The sequence below is a fragment of the Parasteatoda tepidariorum genome, chromosome 6 (genome assembly GCF_043381705.1).
Source record: "Parasteatoda tepidariorum isolate YZ-2023 chromosome 6, CAS_Ptep_4.0, whole genome shotgun sequence".
Lineage (NCBI taxonomy): Eukaryota > Metazoa > Arthropoda > Arachnida > Araneae > Theridiidae > Parasteatoda > Parasteatoda tepidariorum.
Window position 1 is genome coordinate 46,587,710 of NC_092209.1, and position 22,286 is coordinate 46,609,995.

Below are 22,286 nucleotides of genomic sequence, written 5' to 3' on the forward strand. Positions count from 1 at the left end.
GGGGGTAGTGTTTACCAACAGGATAATGCACCATGTCATAAGGGTCGAATCGTCGAGGAACATTCCAATGACTTTCAAGTCATGTCTTGGCCCCCAAATTCACCTGACCTTAATCCAATAGAGCATTTGTGGTCCTACTTGGAAAACCAAATTCTTGCTGCCACGCTACCCCCTCGCAATGTGAGGGAATTGCAAGACCAGTTGGCGAGCCCTTGGTACCAGATACCTCAGACTACCTATCAGCACCTTGTGGAATCAATGCCACGGCGGGTGCTAGCAGTTTTGAGGGCTGAAAGTGGTCCTACATGTTATTAGCAGGATGGTCATAATGTAATGGCTCTTCGGTCTAAGACCCATCAGATATAATTGAATAGCTTTTAGCTTTGGCGTCTATTTTCACTTCTTCGATTCAATGTATAGTTCTCGAAATATTTTACAATGTGTATTTCTCGAGATATAACTACAGTAATTGTATATTTTCTTAACAAAAAGTGCGTTTTTGTTTAGTGGAAAATATTGACTTTTAAGAAAGCAGAATGGCAACTTTAAAATAATTACGGAGTTTATTCATTAGAGCCTTTTTTAAAATAAAATGTATAAATAAAAATAATACGCAACTTAGCATTTTGCTTTTGCTCCGCCCTGAGTGCGCCAACCATAAAAAAAAATAAAAAATAAATAAAATTAAAAAAATTACTTCATGGTATTCATCATTTTGTCTCGAACGTCTAGGAAAAAGTAATAATCCATGTTCGTAAATTAATAGTGTTATTCTTAGGGGATGGAATTAAAATTTAAAGTATTCCCCCCCCCCCTCTTTTTAATATTTTTATATTTTTGGCAGAATCGCTAAATTCAGTGTGAAATTTCCTAAAATTATAATCAAGAGATAATCAATGATAGCATTTCTATTGTGTTACACGTATTTACTTAAAATTTATGTAATTTTAAATGACAAAATACAAAATTTGAATGAAATCGTTATTGAAGAGATTAAAAATCTGATTTTTTTTAACATTTTTACAAGCTATTCGACCAATTTTGTAGAAATTTTGTAGTATTTCATAATTTAAAATTACATCAATAATGATGTTCAAGTTAATGTTACTATGTACTAAATTTATGTTATTATGTACTAATGTTACTATGTACTAATGTTACGTAGTACTATGAGATAAAAACTTGCACGGCTTACAATTCAAAATTTTTTTGAGCATTACAAAAATAAATAAATAAAATTACCATTGAATTATTTTTAGATAAATGAGTTTTATAAGTGGGTGAAAAATTTTTTTTTAACTACTTGCTTAGTTTTAGAGATAAGGCCAAAAACGCAAAAACGGAAGTTAACATTAAGAGGCATAACATTAAAATCCAAATCAATCGAAATAAAGGCATGTGTTTTCAGGGAAAACGGGTTCTTGGGTATGATCAATAGTAATTGTCACTAACTAATTAGCATATTTGAAGATCGATTAAGGCATCTTTAGGTTTGATTTTTTATTCGTGAAAACTCGATCATTAAGACAAATGTTAGTCTGGGTGATTTTTTTTCAGCAGACTGTATGAAGTCATAAATGTATTTAGAGCGTATTCCTTGAGGGAGCAATTTTTCTTAGATTTGACCCCTTCGGACTTGGATCCCGGTATACAGAACATCAATTTTAATGCAAATTAACTTGATTAATAATCAACCAGATCAAAAGATTTTTGTTTTATTTGATGATGAAGACGCCATTGCTTTCTAAAGGGGATATCTTGATGCTATAGGGCCTATTGCAAATGAAAGAAATATCTTGAAGCTATAAAAATATTCCGATTAAAGAAGAAGAGAGTTATGATGGTATGAAAGAATATCAAGAATAACGAAATAAATAAATAAATAAAAGAAGTGATTATATTAAGTCTGAAGAAGAAATATTAGTAAAAACGCCGACATTCGCTGGTTCAAAACTAAATCGACACTTCTGCATTCACTTCTCATTGAAATAACATAAGAAGTGAGTGCAGAAGTGTCGTTTTAGTTTTGAGCCAGCGATATGCTAAAGCTATAATTGAAATTTTGAAAAATTCATTGAAGCTATAGATATTAAGGGTGATGAAACATTTTTAATGCATTGAATATTTTACGACGTTGTGATACTACAATAGGCATTACATATTTTCCAGCTTTTAAAATTTCTTTAGTTTCTTAAACTTATTTTCTAAATCATTCTTCATCGAATTTTAATTAAATTAAACCATTATTTAATTTTTATTGCAATTTATAAAAAGCGAATCTAAAATATTTTATTATTTTCTTAACAATCAGTGAAACGGCTAACTTTTATTTCAATACTAATGTAAGACTCATTAATTCATTTTCGCGTCAAAATGGAAAACAAAAATCCATTTATAACCCTTTATTCCTTATTGTTTACCACAAAAATGTTTCAGTTGCTTGGTTGTACTAATTTTCACAGAGTTTTTACCGAATTGCTTTCGCCAAATTATTTTCAAATTTAATATTGATTATGGGTGTTTGCTTCATTTTTGGCTATGTTATCTTTTGATAATTCGCCAAATACGGATCTCTTCCCATGCTCCTAACGGTCCATTGAGAACAATTCATTTACTTTCAATTTAGAATTATTGGCAATTGGGGGCCTTTGGGCCTCTCGGTCCCAACAGTTGAAAATCTATCTTAACATAAATTCTCGATGCTAAAGAAAATGATTTTTCTGATCTCTTTGAAGGGACTTCTTTTCTTTATTTTTATATTTTGTTTGATTGTGGCCATATTCTACTTATTATTTACTTAATGATTTAATTATTCCTAAAACGAATTTTATTCATAATTGGGAAATTCCAATTAATTCTTGTCTTTTTAATAATTATCTTTACAATGGAAAAAAATATTTTTCTTTAAATTGATGGAATACCACAAGGATCTAATTTTTCATCTCTCTTAGCTAACTTATTTTTGCATTATTATGAAAAAATTTTAATCTTAATATTAAATTTGATTTTATATTTATTGATGATTTGATTATCTTTAATTTTCAACATTGTACTATTTTATTAAATAATATTTACCCTGAGGAATTAATCTTGCTTCGTAATCATGATGATAATATTAATTATAATTTTTTGGATTTGGGTATTATAAAAGAAGAAAATATCTGCTTTGTTGATTTATACGATGAAAGAAAGTATTTTAATTTTAAAATAAAAAAACTAATTACTTGGAATTCTAATGTTTCTAATAACATCGATTTAAATACCATTTTTAATCAAACGAATGGAATTAAAAGAATATGTAGTAATGCTTATTCATCCAAAAAACAAATAGACAAACTCTTTCAAAATTTGATGGAAAAAAACAATGGATACCCAACTAAAAAAATTAAATTCTATATTAAATCATTGAGTTAATTGTATATTATTGTAAATAAATTTACTAAAAAACTTCTTTGTTAATTTATATAATTTTTACCATGTGCAAATCCATTTCGGGCAAATTCATGGCTAAAATTATGTGCGAAACAGGTAATTCATGTTTCTTTCGCTTTTCTATTTTATAATTTTTTTTCTTAAATACATTTTTTTTTCTAAAATTATTAATTGTCAACTTCTTTAAATTATCCAGTATAATATTACCTCGCGTCCATCATTGATAACTAACAAATCAAACTCACTTCTGTACTGCAGTAAGAAAGCACTACAAATCAAAACTTCTCTATTTACGCTTTTACCTCAATTTACGCTTCTGTTTTCATATTTTATAATCTGGCAATCTTGTTATGAAAATATTTTAAATCATTCTGGAAAAATATCCCGTTCATGTAAGTTCATTTCAATTTGCTACTCGTTTTATGTTTTATTCTGTTTTTTCTTTATATTTTATTTTCTGTTTTTACGTGATATTTTTACTTAAAGTGTTCTATTTTATTTGCTGTAAATTTTTTGTAAAACTTTCTTGAGTGCTCTTCGGGAATTTTTTGAAATTATTTATTATTATTTTTCTTTTTCTCTTTTTTCATTGTTCTGTAATTTTTCCATGTTTTCTCTACATTTTGAACCTTATTTCTTACTCTCACCGGGAAATGTCAACAATCACATAGTCGCTTTGGTGAATGTCCGAAATATTTGTTATATCCAATTTTATATTAATTTATTCGTTAACTATTATATTTATTTGATATATTTATATTTATTCTATACTTTAATACTTACTAACGATAGATTAGAAGAAACATCAGTATTTGGAGTATCGGGCAAATGTATACCGGGCAGTGGCACTTAACCTTAAAAAAGCATCAGTGTAGGGTATACCGGGCAAATGTATACCGGGCAGTGGCACTTAACCTTAAAAAAACATCAGTGTAGAGTTTACTGAGAAGTGGCACTTAACCTTAAAAAAACATCAGTGTAGGGTTAAAATATCGAATAAATGTAATTATATCCACGAATAAATTCATATCGAATCGATCACATAGTCGCTGTGGTAATTGTCCGAAATATATACCAGGTCCAGTTAAGTGCCACTGCCTGGTCTACATTTGCCCGGTATGCCCTACATCAATATTCTTTTAAAGTTTAGTGCCACTGCCCGGTATACATTTGCGCAGTATACATTGCACTGATATTTTTTTAAAGTTAAGTGCCACTGCCGGCATGCATTTAACCGGTACTCCGAACACTGATGTTTCTCTTCAGCTGATATTAAAATATCGAATAAATATAATATTATGGAATAAATATAATATTATGGAATAAATATAATAATATCGAATAAATATAATAATATCGAATAAATATAATAATATCAACAAATAAATTAATATCAAATCGGATGTAACAAATATTTCGGACATTCACCTAAGTGACTAAGTGACATTCACCTGTGAAAGTCAACGTAATGATAAGCTGAAAATATAGTATATGTTTCTTTTTTATTAAACTCAACAATTAACAATAGAATTTTATGCTATAAATATTTTACATACCTCGTAATTGCATTGAAAATTAAATTTAGTGCTACAGGGGCAGCGGTGAAAAAGGGAAAAAGTTACCTTTTACGCATTTAAATTAAGCTGTTAATCATTATATTTATAATTTAATAATAATGATAGTAAAAAGTACAATTGGTTGGTTAAATAGTATTTATTTTAAAAAAAATCTTTATAAGAAAAGGAAATTGAAAAAAGACAAAGGACCTAAGTATATGCATTGAGAAAAAAACAAAACAAAACTATATATTATCCTCATCGAAATCATAATCTATTTCCTTCACAACTCTCAGAATAAATTTACGAATTACAATAGCAGTTATATAAATCTCAATATGTTGTTGTGGAAAAAAAATAAGAAATGGTGATTTGTTTTCGGCATGAATAACAACAAAGCAATAGGAATAAAAAATCAATGGGAGAGGCGTCGGAACCGAACCATTAAGCAATTTTTATCCAGCAAATTTCAATTCTTCATTATCACATTTCATTTCTTCTTTTGAAAATAACGGTTAAACAAATATAAATCAAAATGAAAAAAATATGTTTTTGTAGTAATTTAATTTTTTAAGTCATTTTTCTTTATGTTTAGCATTGTTTTTTTCCCCCTACTTTCCCTGTCGTTGCTGTTTTTCTTCATTATTTTCATCTACTGAGTAATGTTCATTCATTTCTGATTTTTTACATTTTTTATATTCCTTTTATTTTCTTACAAAAATTGTACACATTAATCAAATTTTACTGACTTATTGCCCCGAGCGTATTTTCATTATCTTTAAAAAATACAGCATTTTGTTTTTCAAGGGAAAGAAGGAAAAAAAAACTTTTTATACAGTAAAAATTTAGCTGATAGGAAAAATTTAATTTCTTAAAAAATTCATTGAAGTGTTGTATATAATTGGTTTAAATAATGCTTAGTTTGCAATAAAATATCGTTTACAGATTTAGTTACACTTGAAAAAATACGTTCTAAAATTCAATTAACTATGCATTTTTTATTTTTTTGCTAAAGCCAATAAGAAGTTACTCTTTGATCTAAAAGTCTCTTCTATCTTAAGTACAGCCCAAAATTTTTTAAAGAAACCAGAGGATTTAAAACAATGAGTTTTGTACCTAATATTTTTTTTCCGGTTGACTTTTTACTTTCTTGTTTTGTTCCTGTGTTTTTGCTTTTTAACATGTCAATTCACCTCTGCCATTTGAAATAAATATTTTTTTCGGATGATTTTCCATGAATACAAAAAAAAAAATTGGTACTTTAAAAAACTTTTTTAATTAGGAAAAATTCGACCAACAAAATTTCTTAAAAATGTTAGTTTAATAATGTGGAAATAAAGATAAAAGTGATTATGAAATAGAACTACTTAGAAAAGAAAGCGATTTTTTTTTTAGCCGGCCAGGTGGCCGAGTGGTTAGCGTGCCTGACTGCGAAGCCATAGGCTGCGGGTTCGAATCCCGCTCTGGGCATGGATGTTTCTCTCTCTCTTTGTGCTGTCCTCTGTTGTGTGTGTGTATGATGTGTGAATGTGGCCCACCCTATAAACGGGTTTGTGGCAGTGTGGCGTGAGCAATGTTGCTCGCCTCCGTGACTTTGGTTCACAGGTGCCCTCTGGGTAACGCGAAATGAGCAACAATTCTGGCATAGTATAGGCAAAGATTCAAATTCAGTGCCTGCCATTGAAAAAAAAAAGAAAAAAGAAAGCGATTTGTAAAAAAAAAATTCTTTTTGGCAAAGTAAGTTTGCCTAAAACCTTTAAAATTTCAGAATTACCCTAAAGTTATTATTTTTCTATATCATATTAATTATATCAGTAATTTAAACTTTATAATGAAATTTCATACTAAATGCGATATCACCCGCCAAATGCTGTATGAAGCGTGAAGGTAGCGGGTTCGAATCCCGTTGTTACCCTGGATTTGTCTTTGTGCTGTCCTTCTGTCCTTCGTGCTGTCCTGTCCTTCTACTTGACAAAGTCTTATAACCCTCAATTTAGCACCAGAAGTCAGCAAATGTATGTTGTACCAATAAACCAGTAGTAGTAGTTCAGTTACGTTGCACTAGAGCTGCACAATGGGCTATTGGCGACGGTCTGAGAAACATCCCTGTGGATGATCCGAAGACAGTGGACTGATCGTTAAGACATGGTTCCCAGAAGATCACCGAAGTCAAGCATCACTGGCTGCGGTCAATGTGCGGGTGGGTGACCACTTGGATCAGTCTGCGTAGGGACCGAGGGTGTGCGGTATTGGTCCTCGTTAAACTGTTCTACCGTAAAGTGCTCGACTTCGCGTGCAGGTCGTCGGGCTACCAAAGCGGGGGTGCCATCCCCTCACCAATAAACCAATAAATCAAAAAAATTATTATGGAAATACAGAGCTATAAGCTTTCGCAAAGCACTCGTCGCACCATTCCGGAATATGATACAATACTAATTGTTTTATAATATTATTTACACAATTTGAAAGCGATTAACTCAAACTTTTTTTAAGTTTGAGTAGTCATTAAACTGAGGATTTTGAAGCAAATAAAACTATGAAAGGTATTTTAGTCAATGGTAAGAAACCTCATACATTTTTTAAACAATATAAAAATATCATTATTTGTTTAGATGTGTATTTGTTTATTCATAAGATAGTTTTGATTTTTAAATGCATGTAAATTTATCCAAGTATTGAATCGAAATCTGTCTTTATAGTATCGAAAGAGATTTGAAAAAAAACTTCTTTTTAATCGAATATTTATTCAACATGCATGAGATATTTAAAAATATTTCCATATTAGACTAAACTATTTAGTAGCCTGAAAATTTTCCTCAATTAAGCAGCAAACATTTCACATTATAGGAAGGCTAAGTGTCTAAACTGAAAATTTTAAGTGATGTTTAAAAATCACTCATTTTGATTAAAGTAGTTAAAAATTTCTACCACGATTACGTGTCATTAATCCTTTTACGCAAGTATCAAACAACGATTAAGATAGTTTGCTTGCTTTGGCTTTTCTAGAAGTTCGAAAGTTGTAATTTTCGCTTCAATTCTTGTAATTTTATTTTTACCATCAGGTCTTCTACCGTAGCTGAAAGAAATTTCATTATATTCTCTGTGTAGTATCCGAAGTAAGCAATTACAATGCTTGGAAGAAAATATTATTCAAAGATATTAACATTGAAAATAAATGAAATAAGATTTTTTTTTAAAAATTAGAAATAGATACTACAGTGTAGAAATGGCTTATTCAAAAGAATAGACAAGTAAATAAATAGAGAAGTTGAGCTAATTGAGGAGCAATAGTGTAATTTAATTTTAAAATATCTTCGTACCTATTTGAAAAAACAGTATTTAATAGTCATATTAAAATTAAATACCAAACAGGATACTCTATATATCGTAAATGCTGACGCTGTTTCAGATGTTCAACTCAAACGTTAATTTTTTTTACAGCGCAAAAACTGTAAGACTTAGAAACTTAAAATTATGAAGGATTGTAGAGAAACATAGAAGAAGTAAGATGAAATTAAAATAATTTAATCGGTAGTTAGATCGGTAGTAAGCTTTAAAATAATTTAATCAGTAGTAATTGAATCGTATTCGATTAGTTAGTTCGAGAATTATTAACTGTTAAACTTGATGTAAAATATACATACTGGTCACTCTGCAAGCGATAGAAATGCAACTACAGAATTGAAATATGACGATTTGCCGATACTGCAAGCGATAGAAATGCAACTACAGAATTGAAATTCGACGATTTGCTGGTACTGCAAGCGACAGAAATGCAACTACAGAATTGAAATATGACGATTTGCTGATACTGCAAGCAATAGAAATGCAATTACAGATTGAAATATGACGATTTGCTGATACTGCAAGCGATAGAAATGCAACTACAGAATTGAAGTATGACGATTTGCTGATACTGCAAGTGATAGAAATGCAACTACAGAATTGAAATATGACAATTTGCTGATACTGCAAGCGATAGGAATGCAACTACAGAATTGAAATATAACGATTTGCTGATAAGACAAGTTTTGTTTCTGAACTAAACACGAGCTTTTTTTAAAATTTAAATTTGTTTGAAAGTTATAGCAATTTTAATTGCGTTTTTGTCAATTTCTTTTCTCAGTTTTTTTTCTTCTTTACGTTATACTTTGTTTAACTGGGCAAAAGCTATAAAATTTAAAATTTTTAAGTTTCGATGGGCAATAAAAAATGTAGAGGGAGTTCGACAAAATATAAAAGTATAGCATTTGACGACTAGTTCGAGAACTATTAAACTTGCAGAAGGAAAATTCCATGTTTGGTCGATGTGTAGTCCACTAAGTTAAAACTTGATTATAGTTATATTCATTCGCTGATAGTTGTTTTTATTTGCGAACTTAACGCGAATTTTCTTTCGACATTTCAATTTGTTCGAAAGTTATTGCAAACTTATATGATTTTTCGTGATTTTTTTTCAGCTTCGAATATTTACTATTTATTTATTTTTGTACAAAATTTAATTTTTCCATCGAGATCTTTATTTTTTAAACTCACGCTTGAGTAGATGGAAATCAAAAGCAACAAAAGCATAGAGAGATAAAAAAAATTACATGTTGCCGGATGTAAATCTTAACATGTATATTTAAAAAAAAACTTGTTAAGAAGCAATAAAAACCGTTCTCCATTTCAATTGTTTAATGTTGTTTGAATTGTTCAACCATTGTTTATTGACCATTATTTATTATTGAATCTCGTCATCGAGTAAAATTCCGTCTCTTTTATTTCTTCTTATTGAATTACACAATTTGTAGTTTGCTTAAATTTTTTTTCAAGCTCAGATGATTATTTTTCAATTTCAGGTAATCGTCTATTCCATTACGATTAACATATTTACAAAATGTTCTTACATAAAGCTACAATAATTTTATATTTTGAAAACAAAATATTCGGTGTTTTTTGTGGAACATATTGATATTCAAAGGGGGTGAACATTGATGAATGAGAAGCAATTATGGGGGTTGGTGAGCGGAACGACCAGGAGCGGAGGCTACGAATTATTTTAAAAAATTTGATTCCCAATAATTATAGATGGAAAAAAAAATTAAACACCATACTAACATTCCGTAGCCTGTTCGGTTCTAGTTAGCTTTGATAATCAAGGTTTCAATGAATATTAATTTATTGACACAATGTAGTTTGCTGAAAATAAATAAATAAAAGGAGAGAGAAAATAACCCGAAATAGCATTCGACCTAAATTTTAAATTTTTGTTAACTAGTTGTGACCTTTATAGCTAACAGATCATACTGTAAAAATGATGATTAATTAGAGCTAAGTATTAAGTAAAGAAATAGTTCTCAAAACATACTTTTGTAAATAAATATCAACTAAACAGGATTTTCCACATCACGCTACTATTTTGAAATGCTATAAATTATTGTTGGCGACAACCTGACGTTAAATTCCGCTTGTTACACTCAGAAGAAACTTGTATTATTTACAAACACACAGCTTCAGTGAAAATGTGAGAATTCTAGTTAGTCGGAAAGTGCTCGATATGTTGATTGACGACCAATTCACCTCGTATCGTTCGGGAGAAGGTTGAAATCAGCTCTAATCAGAAAAATAGTTTTAGCTCAGAGTTAAGTGCTTTAATAAATATATAAAATATTTAGTCGAAATATTTTAGCATTATTTAAACATCGGTAGGAGTATTTAGCAGAATACGCTTCGTACAGCAGTATTCGTGGTCTGTAGGAGATTTCATTGTAAACGCGTGCGGCAGTCAACGTGTTAAAATACAGCACAAAAGGTTAATTCGCATGATCTGGGTGGCCAGTTCTGACCTCTAACGACCAAAACTGGAAATTGTGTGACTGAGCCGCGATGGCTCAGGGGATAGAGCGTTCGCCTTCCAATGAGGTGAACCGGGGTTCGATCCCGGCGATGGCTGGTCGATACGGACTCCGCATCCGGCTTGCTCTGACCACAGTGCTGACGTGAAATATCCTCAGTGGTAGACGGATCATGGGTTAGAGTCCCCTTGCCGTGAGGCTAACCGTGGGAGGTTCTCGTGGTCTTCCTCTCCATGTAACGCAAATGCGGGTTAGTTCCATCAAAAAGTCCTCCACGAAGGAAAATTTCTCCCAATACCTGATCCAGGAGTTCCCTTGTATTCTGGATTGGGTTCAAAATTACAAGGCTATGGAGTTGAACATTAGTAGTCGTAAACCCAAAAATTGGGTCGGCTGTGTTAAACGACGGTTATAAAATATAAAATAAAATTGTATGACTAGGTTTGGTACTGGTTTATGCAGTCATTAGATTACTTCTCTGGTTGTATGGCATCTGGTGTCATCTTGTTGAAACTACTTTTAGTAACTGAAAACTGTTGAAGCCATTTTTAGTGTTTTCATCTCACTAATTTAAAATTTATTCTTTTACTTTGCACTGTTTCCCACAGTGGGCAGATCGTGAGACTATGTTTCCTAGTAGTCAAAGATTACTGGCAGTGGATATTGAGAGGGTGGGTAACCATTTTGATCAGTCTGCTAAGAGACAGAGGGTGCGTGTATTGGTCCTTGTTCTAGCGTCAAACCGGGAAAGCCATTCCTCTGCAGAGGATTAAAATGGTCATAGCATGTCTTCGGATCATCCTCATTGATGTTTCTCCGGCTTTTGCTTATAGTCAATAGCGCAGCTGTAATGCAATGTGAATAAAGTACTACTACGACTTTGAACTGTCAAAAACATTATTCAAAATAATATAAAATAAAAAAAAATTATAAATTTATGAACGGTTTCAAGTAGTAATTACGAATATACGAATATGACCTTAAAAAGAATTTTGATTTTGCACTTAGTTTATACTTTAATTTCATCTACGTATTTATATTAAATTGTAGGCTGCTAGAGTCTTATCTCATTTTTTGCCGTATGCAACTAAAAAAAAGTTTGACAACTTTACCAGATTAGCTAAAAAAAAAATTCTAAACACTTATATGAAGATTTCAAAACTAGTCGTAGATAATTTTTTTTCTTCATGGAAGCTATTTTAGACCCTTTTCCACAGTTATCGAAAATAATATTTTCTAACATTAGACAGATTTTGCACTTCCGCCTGCATGTTCAAGTACGTATTTTCGAACGCTCTCTGTAGAAAACAGAGACTGCTAGTTAGTAATCTCTACACAGAGCATGCGCACACGAGTAAATGAGTACGCTAAATCTCTCAATTCGAAAAATTCTCTTGTAGATGCTACGTGAAAGAACTAAATCTCCCCGATAGAGAGATATAGCACTTTCGCGCAGCATATTGCGCATTCATATTCTTATGATTCTGAATTGACTGAATCATCACATTTTAAGGATTCTGTATCACAGGCATGCGGGCATGAATTTGTGGAATTACGATTTAAAGTTCTAAATATTTCTCCTCAGATTAGTCAAACCTTTTTCTATGAAAATAAATCATATTTTTACGTAGACAATCGCTTTGCAAAATTATACAAACAAAAATAAAATAAAATAAAATTAAATGTCCTATATATTGCACACTAGGTCGTAAGAGTGTTAAAATTCTCCTAATATATTGAAAATATTCAATTCATTTTTAATACGGGTGTTAGAATCTGCTTAATATGAGCTGAAAACTTTTAATTCATTTCAATAGAGGTGTTAATATTCCCCTTAAATACGCAGAAAATTTTACATTCATTTTTCGCTCGGGTGTTGAAATTAAAAGTCCAGGAAAATTTTACAATCACATTTCAGCAGTTTTGAACAAGGTTTTAGTTAAAGAATAATATCCCTTAAGAATCAAATAGCAAAGTAAAATATTTTTATTTTTATTTCAATTCTTTTTAAATTTATGAAGTAACTTAAATGCTCTTCTCCATCAAATTATCAAACACAAAATATTCAAATGTTTTCTATTGTACTTAACGTTGCCACTTTTTCTTCAGTAATTTTTATGTGTGCTGTTGTTTTGTGAGGCGTTGAAACCTTGAAAGATTAACGAGTAAACAGTAACCTGTGATGTGAATTCGATAGGCGGAAGTGACCTAACATGTTTTATGATGTCTTAAATAATCCAAAGCGTTAATAATCATTACATAATATAAAATATCGTGAGTACAGTGTCATTGGCTCGTTATTCTTTTGTAGTCTTCAATATTTCATTAACTCTTTTTTTCAATTCAACCTCATGCTTATGTTTTTATCAAATACTTTTTTTTTTTATTTAATATCTTGTTAAATAATTTTATTTAAATTAATTGTGAAACACAGTAATATATAGTTTTAACCAGTTCTCGTTTGAGGAGAAATCTAAATAAAAAAAAATGTCTTCGATATTTCTTTCCATAATAAAAAATACTAAGCGGCGCCACCGTTGCTGTTTTGAGTGTTCAGCTTTTAAGTTACATTTTGTTTTGCCGCGCAAAACGATAAAACTTTCAAACTTAAAGTTATGAAAATGCATTGAAATATGTACAATGCGCAAATTAAAAAATAAACAGATTTTTTAAAATTTGATTTCTTAAGACTATTCGAACGATTTCGCTAAATTTTTGTATTTTGCCACGTAAAATTATATTCTTTACAATGATGCAAAATATTGTATTCCTTAGAATTCAAAATTTTTTCGACCATTATAAAATAAAATAATAAAAAATTATAAATGTTTACAAAAAATTATATTTTTTTATAGAATTATCTTTGGATAAAGGAATTTTATAATTGTGTGCGAAAAAATTATTAATTCCTCTGTAAAGTTCTCGAGATATTGCGAAGTACGGAGAAAATAAAATTAACATGAAGGGGTCCAAATTTTGGACCGTTGTCATGACGTATTTTTCAAAGGTTCGTTGTCATGACGTATTTTTCAAAGGTTCGTTGTCATGACGTTGTCATTCGTATTTTTATAAGTTGATGACCAAACTATAGGGACCATATTTCCCAGATTGCGGCTACCCCCATATTTTGGGTATCAGAATTTCGAATCTGTCATAAAAAAAGATATATTTATTCAGAGAAAGTGCGTTTTTATGTCTGATTTCGTAACTTAAAATAGCATCTGCACTAATTATTGGCATATTTAAATCTTTGATTGATTCCATCGAAAGAGGTTATTTATGAGGTATAAATATAACTATATTACACACAAAGTATATGTATTTTTTGAGGTATGCAATGGTATTTTATTTATACATAAGTTAACTTTGAGGTTGCTTTAAATCCACCCCATAGCAACCTGCTAAATCTGGTATCTTTTAAGGTACAAAAATTATTTTTATTACACTTCAAATGAATCCACTTTCTAACTAAAGAGGTCTTTTTGATGAATCTGCAGTTATTTAATATTTACTTGAACGCACTTTAATTTATTTATTTACTTATTTTTTTTCGTAAATTACAACACAAGGATAGATGATTTCAAGAAATACGGTCATCTTTTTCTACTTCATACTGGTACTTTTGAAAGGTATACTAAGTTATCTTTCGTAATGTTTAATACATTTTTTTTTCAAGCAAACATTGGAGTGATTAAATGTGTATATATTTTTTCTCATTTATCTTCTCTTTTGTTTCGTATTTTTATAAGTTGAAGTTCAAATAGATATATTGAATTAAAACTAAAAAGCTTAGGTATATTTAAGTTGAGGTATGTCATGTTAGTTTACTTAAACTTAACCTCACTTAAAGTTTATTGTAAAACCCACTTCATAACAACTTGCTTAAATATTTAATATGAACAGGCTATTTTCAGGTTTATAAATAAATAACGTTTATTTATAACCGGTTAATAAATAAATAACAATATCTTAATTTATAAATTAAGATAGTGTCATTCATTTATTTTTCACTATCAAAAAAATCAAGTTACTACAATCAACACAAGAAAGGATAGAATCAATTATTAATCACTTTAAAATGGAATACAAAGAAACAAACCGTTTAAATTTTTATTACAATTCGGTAAATTAACATGTCCTTTTTTTAAAAAATCATGTCTATAAATACAATCAAACAATCAACCAATTAGTTGATAGGATGAGGTGAAATAAACTTTAAACTCTACGATATGCTTGCCCTCAATTCTCACATTACCTAGAAAAAACATGGAAAACACTTGATTCCGCACTTCAAAGGATAATCTTAGTTATTCCACTTATTAGCAAGTGGTACATGAACCGCAAATGGTAAATGAATCGTAAAACAACGACTAAGGTGCAAGTTACACATTAAGCCAACTGCACTGTTCAGAGTGCATGACAGTGCAGGTGTGATACTGTTAATTACGTAAACCCATCCACCCCTTCAAGGTCATATATCGAAAAGAAAAAATCAGCTTAAATTTTTTATAGTTTCTTTTGAAACTTTAATTTTAATCACCCTGTATTTAACAACTTTACTGAATGGTTTTTTCTAATTTGATATTTTTCAATTCTAGGTTTTCTACGTAATTTCAGAATTAAAGACATTTTTCAGTGATGAGGCCGGCCACCCGGCAGTTCGTTCTATGGTATGGGCTTTTTGAGACTTTTATTTTCACCGGAAATATTTTCGGGTGGACATCTCTCCATTATATGCTCAAATCAGAAGGTATTTATGAAAGTGTGTGTGGAGATAAACAATTGATAAGAAACGCATCAAGTTGGAATGATAGTAGAGACTATTCAATTTCTGAATTGGATGAAAACAAGAATTTCGTCGTGTCATCAAAATTAGAAGTAAGACTTTTTTTGTTGAAAATATTTTTATTCATAATGATCTGCTTGTATGTATAGAGCCGTTCAATTGCAGAAGAATATTTTTGTCTATTTCAGACTTTCCCCCTCAACAAAAATAATCAAACCTCACTCCCCCTGCAATGCTTACCAAAGAAAGTAGCAGCATCCCATCCCCCTTGATTTTGCTTTGACTTATACTACAGCAATATAATTTTTTATTTAAATTCAAATAAAAGATGTAACTTCATTATAATTAATTTGATTCTAATAAAATTATTTGAGCAATTTTGACACTGGTTGAACTCAATTAATTTGAATCTATTATTGTTGCTGTTGTCAGCCATTAAGGCAGAGGGGGTGCGATTGTACTTATTTTCCAGTGGCGCCATCTATGGCCAGGAATTCGAATTCTGCCACACCCATACGTCATAAACGTTTATAGGCGAACCCATTCACACATCCATTCATTCATCCACAGATCGTAATTCTTGACCTGAACTAGAAAATGATCAATCTCCAATTCAGTACCCCTAGAGGTATTGATTCGTTATGGGAATATGGAAGCCTTTGTGACCCCACAGATTTAACGAGCACCAGTCATCATTTACTACACGGGGAGTCTTAGGCTGGATGGATTCGAACTCCCATTCTCACAAACGTGAGTCCAGAGCCCTGCCAACCAGGCTATCACGGCCAATTTTAATCTGATCAGAATATGCTGCTTTTATACAAATTAAAATATGCTTGAAATATTTCTTTCATTAACGTAAATGGAACTATATTTTTGAGTCGAATCATTTTAATAATTTATTTCGCTTAAATCATAGGAGCACGCAAACTTGCTTCGCAATTAGCAATGATACTGATAAAAATCTGTGAAAAATAACAATATTCGTTTTTTTATTCTTTTAGTTCCGGAACTTTATTTGGTACAAGAGTTTAAAAATCATGAAATTTACTCATTATAAGTTAATAACAAATAATCATAAACTAAATTTAAACAAACAAGAAATACAGTCTCCAAGTACTGAAAGTGAAAGATTGTCTGTATATAAATTTTTTTCCTAAAAAAAAAAATTTTTTTAATTTAGATTGCAATGAAAGAAGAACATATTGGAGAGATTTTGTAAAGCGTATCTCTTAGTTAACTGTAATTATACCTTATTTACTACAATCATGCAATTTATTTACTACAATCATGCAATCATACAATCATGCAATTTATTTTGAAACGTAACAATGAAGATATTTGCTTACAGGTTTATTGTGTCAGCATAAATTGATTATGTTATCCATTATATTTGTGATCTAAATCTTTCTTTGATCTCGGTAATAAATTGAATCACAATTCCATTATCTGCATCATCGGTTGTTAACTGTATCATTGAAGTTTATCTGTTTGTTCTTTTCCAAAATACTTAATTTTTATCTGGTCTATTAAGTTAAATATACCATTTCTTCCTTTACCCCAAGCTTTAAATCCAACTTTCGAAGGCCATTAAAAGTATTACTACTTCTTTCTACGTGATGGTTAGACCAATTAGAAATTTGAATAATTTCTCTGGCATGCGCTTTCAGAAATTATTTCAATTCTATAACTGTAATATGCATTTTATGTAGCATATATTTAATTACATTCTCCCTAACTTAATTGAAAGGTTAAGTTTTGATTTTCATATAATACAATTTTTTAAACTTTTCATTGCAGCATGTCGAATTAAATTTAATGAAACGAAGCAATTGAGAATATTTTTATAACGGGAAATTTGATAGTTTTCCCCCCCCCCCCCATAGCGTAACTTAAGTATTAAAATCAACCAATTAAAAAAAGATTGTTCATAAAAATAAAGAAAAAAGGTAATCAAAATTAAATTTTTCTTTCTAAGGAAAACAAGATATTAATCTATTTTTAATTTCAAGCAACTGCACATTTTATAATTTTTTTTTGTTCATTACATTCAATTCCTCTTTGGTATGTTTTCTCTTTACAATCGCTTTTACTTTTGGTTTACATGTTGTACCAATCGCTTTCTCAAAGAAGTGCATATCTCTGGTACAAATCCGGTCCATAGAGAACTTTTTATATTTGGTACATGAAGCAACAATCCCGTTCTCTGGGAAGTTTATATCTCTGGTACACATGTTGTACTAATGTCGTCCTCATGAGAGCTTTCATTCTTAGTTTTATGCTGTTTAAACCGTCTCCACTAGGTTAATCTTCTTATCCCTAAAAAATTTTAATTTTTAAATTTTGAATTTCATAAACAGCGTCAAAATTGTAAATTTTTCAATATTTAAATATTTTCTTGAACTTTTTCTACCATGACTAATGAATATTTTAAGGCTCAACCATCGTTGCAAATGTAGCAATAAAAGAAACGAAGGAAATAAAAATATGACCACCGAAGCCCACGTCTTCAGGGGGTACCGGCCCCGGTAGCCATAAAACAAAACCTTTTCTATTGAGGGGGAGGCAAATGCCTAAAGTAACACCTCCATACCGGGGCCGGTACCCCCTGAAGACGTAGGCTTCGGTGGTCATATTTTTATTTCCTTCGTTTCCTTTATTGCTACATTTATCCTTTTTGTGAAATTTCTGCTGCTCTTAAGCGCGTTTTTTTTTTCATAGAAGTTTTAATAATTTAGATTTAAAATTTTTTTTGTTTTCTTTTAGTACTATCGTTGCAAATTTATTCAAAAGGTCTAAGTACAGTTTGAGTCATTATTAGGGAACTGAAGGATAATTTTAACAACTCAAATGAACCATTTTTTTCAGTCAATTATAAATTTTACAGAATTAGTCTTTTTTCCAATCATTGTATAAAATTTGAAAAGTAGTTTTTAAATATTTCTTCACAAGAAAGAAGCTTACCGTTGATAACATAGCTTCGGGCTTGTCAATTTAACTGATTGCTCGCCTACTTATTCTATAATTTCCAACGTAACGTGATTTTTCAACATTTTGTGTATCAATATCGCTGTGCATTTAATTGCATTGGTGGATGTGAAATCAGCTGTAAAATATCAAGAAATGCATTTTGTTTCATCCGAAAATTTTCTTTGTTTTATTCGAAAAAGTCTAAGAATCTCGAAAATACATGAAACTATACAAAGTGACAAAAAATGTGTAAAAATAGTGAATTACACAAGATACTGAAAAAGAAATTATCCTTACCGGTGTATTTATTAAACGGCAGTAAAACTTTACGGGCAATCCTTCAAAACGGTAAATCTTCACAATCCCTATTATATCTCTCTGAAGTCTCTTTAAGACCATTTTACTTAATTGGAATATTTTTTTCTCATTTTTGAACACGAATTTTACGTAAGCGAAATTGATAATCATGAGTAATGAAGAACGCTTTTGGTTTGTGTGTGTAAAGTGAAAATAAATTATTAAAAATATAAAACTTCCATTCTCAACGTTGTGAAATCTACTTGAAAATTAAAAAGGATTCTACAATAACATCCGAGCACTGATACATGAGTTGGAATTGATCAAGTTAAAAACCTAAGAATAGCTTACGCCCTGTTCATATTTGAAAAAAAAATTATCTCTTTGAACTTCTACATTTTTAGAACTATTTCTCAAAATTGGTCAGTGTACACTAATGTATTGAAAATTCAAGGACAATAGATATAAAAAACAATTTCCTTTCTTATTGGTGGCAGAATAGCTGACCTCAGGAAATATAAAATTGTTTCTAGAATTTTATTTTTAGCTGAATGCTGATAACAAAATTATTCCTTTAGTAAGCAACGTAGAGAAAACGAAATGGTTGTTAAAAGTTAAACTTTCTCTTATCTTATGTAAAATTTTAAAACAATGGTTGTTGATTAGCTGTATTTACTGATGGCACAATTTGAGTTTCAGGACCACGTGGCATTTTAGATGTCTTTCCTGTTTTTACTTATTGTTTCTTTTATCTTTTCTTTTCTTCCAAGATTTTTATTCTGTTTCATTCCATTTATCCTGAGAATATAATGTTGGAGTTTGAAACAGGGTAGCTTTCAGCTCTTGTGTACCATTAAACTTCTTTACCTTTAATTAATATATTTACTCGATTTATGAATAGTTATTCAATTAAAATACACTGTTACTAACTAAAAGAAATCTTGATATCTTTGATTTTGAAGTTATACTTCTTATGCGACTTCCAACAAGGTTGCGTTAAACGTTTAACGCTGCATTTTTATTGGCCGGAAAATCACGTGGTACGATCCAGTTTTCCCTCATTCATTTCCATATTGTTTTGGTTCTCACTAGCATAATAATAAAAGTCATAAAAGTATTCGCGATCGCAACGCTCGACTACGCCCTCTATCGGGAGCCTGTAAATATCAGACATTAATTTATCACGTTTTCATTTAGTTCCATCAAAATCATCGGCCATGACGGACGCCATTTTCTTAGCAGCAAATAAAAATCAAAATTTCCCTAAGGAACAGCTGAAGAACTTGAAAAAACTAACCAGAACATGCCAAACATTGAAGCAGAACACGCCAAGCATTTGAAGAACAATTTCTCAATAATTTTTACCTTTCTATTACCAACAACATAACTTACAATTTCATGATCACTTGCTGTTACAGATGTGTATATTACGGTAAAATAATTTTTTCTGTCTTCAATTCATTACAAATTAAAATGAAGTCAACATTGCTTTCGTCATTCCAATAAAGAAATGTGAATTCAGAACGTCAAGAACTGCAATAGTTATAGAATTCTTCTTTGTTATAGAACAGTATATATTTCTGTATCTATATAATTCGGAAAACAACAATAAAGAATCAACCAAATTACTTGAAATAGTGTCATTTGTGCTGATGATTAATAAATTTTTTATCGTTTTCTTGGTAAGTATTTCTTAGTTTTGAAAGAATAGATAATTTCAACTAGAATTCAGCTGTTCTGTTTTTAAGCTACATATTCAAATTCATATCGAGATCTTACAATTATAAAATTTTGATGTGTGGTATGTTATCTAAAAGTAATAAAGGGATAATCTATGCACATATTATTTGAAAATAAAACTTTCAAACGAAGAACATTTCATTTGGAACTCTACGGATTTATAAAGAAGGTAAGTGTTATGATTTTTATAATAAAAAATTAGCTTGTAAAACTTTTTTTTCTTATTTGATGATAGTTCTCTACAGAATGGTTTCTTACGTCTGATTAAGAACTATAAGAATAATAAGAAAAGAAACTATATGAAAGTTTTTATTTCAATGTAAAGAATTCTTAAAATCGTTTTTTATCCTAAGAATTCTTTATTTTCCGTTTTATAGTTTATAATTTTTTGATAAAAATTGTTGTCAAAATACTTTTTTTGAAAACATAAATGGTATAACATTATGTGTTTATGTATACTTCTTGCATATTCTAATGTTTCAAGTAATATGATTCAGAAAAGTATGAATAAAAATTCGGTACTTATGTATTAACGCCACAGCAGCTACAGATTTGGCTGTTTTTAAGTGCCGCCAATCTACACCTAAAATTTTTGTGACAAATCATAAAACGAAACACTTTATTTAAAATCAAAGTAGTTTATCGGATTTCGGTGGACAATGGGCAAAATATTTCGCTCCAGAAAAAATAAAATTGCATCTTGTTCTATTTTTGGCAAATCCCAAAGACGCATTTTCGTAGCACTAAAAAATGGTAACAAAAATCGAAGAACAAATCATTTTGGAATTCTTCTGATTTATAAAGCAGGTAAGTGTTAATTTTTATAAAATAAAAAATTTTACTTTTAAGTAGTTTTTTTCTTGATGATAGTTTTCTATAGAATGGTTTTCTACGTCCGATTATGAATCAAAAAAGAAAAAACATGAAAGTTGTTTATTTTAATATAAGGAATTTTTAGAATTGTTTTTTTTTTTTTTTGTATCGTAAGCATTCTTTACTTTACGTTTTTCAGTTTCTAAATAATGATTTTTATTAAAACTTAAAATTTTTTGATAAAATTACTTGTCAAAAAACTTTATTTACAAAATTAAATTACATAAAATTATGAAGCTTATGTATACTTTTTGCTTATTTTAATGTTTGAAGTAATATGATTCTTAAAACTATGGAATGTAAAGTTTAAATAGGCCTTTCAGGTTATATCATTAAATTTAGTAAAACTATTTCTCAGGCATTAGGTTTTAACTCTAATAAGAAGATACATATTTTTTTCTGTTTATTTACAAATATTTTTCAGATGTTTTTTGGATGTTCCTTCTTTAAAAAAAAAAGAGATACCATCTTGTTTTCGGTTGTATAAGAAAGGATATCAAACATTTTTCTTTTTTAAATTTAATAAGCCACATTAAAGAAGGAACGTTACAATGCTACACGCTACATTAAAGACGTCTCCAGAGTAACTGAATGACGGTTCATATAGAAATCGCAGGTATGCGTCTCATACAACAACGCCCCCTATAGTTCGTTGCGATCGCGAATTGTTTTTCTATAAATATTTTTTTAGTTTGTTTTGATACACATATAATTTAATAGGGTAGTATTTTTTATTTTCAAATTTAGTGGATAACAATTGTAAAAAATGAGTGAAAACAATCCCACGGACAATGC

At 30.0% G+C, this 22,286-nt stretch overlaps 1 protein-coding gene across 2 annotated transcripts in view; it reads left to right on the forward strand.

Annotated features, from left to right (window-relative positions):
- Positions 1-22,286, forward strand: part of LOC107440994 (equilibrative nucleobase transporter 1) — a 103,837-nt gene that overhangs the window by 4,113 nt on the left and 77,438 nt on the right. The window contains exons 1-2 of one of the 2 annotated variants that reach the window (XM_016054114.3): positions 7,423-7,546; positions 15,424-15,703. In XM_016054114.3, the coding sequence (XP_015909600.1) occupies positions 15,464-15,703 (240 nt within the window). In that variant the 5' untranslated portion in view covers positions 7,423-7,546; positions 15,424-15,463. Of the gene's footprint in view, positions 1-7,422; positions 7,547-15,423; positions 15,704-22,286 lie in introns of those variants that run through there. The other variant, XM_016054115.4, reaches the window with a different exon arrangement.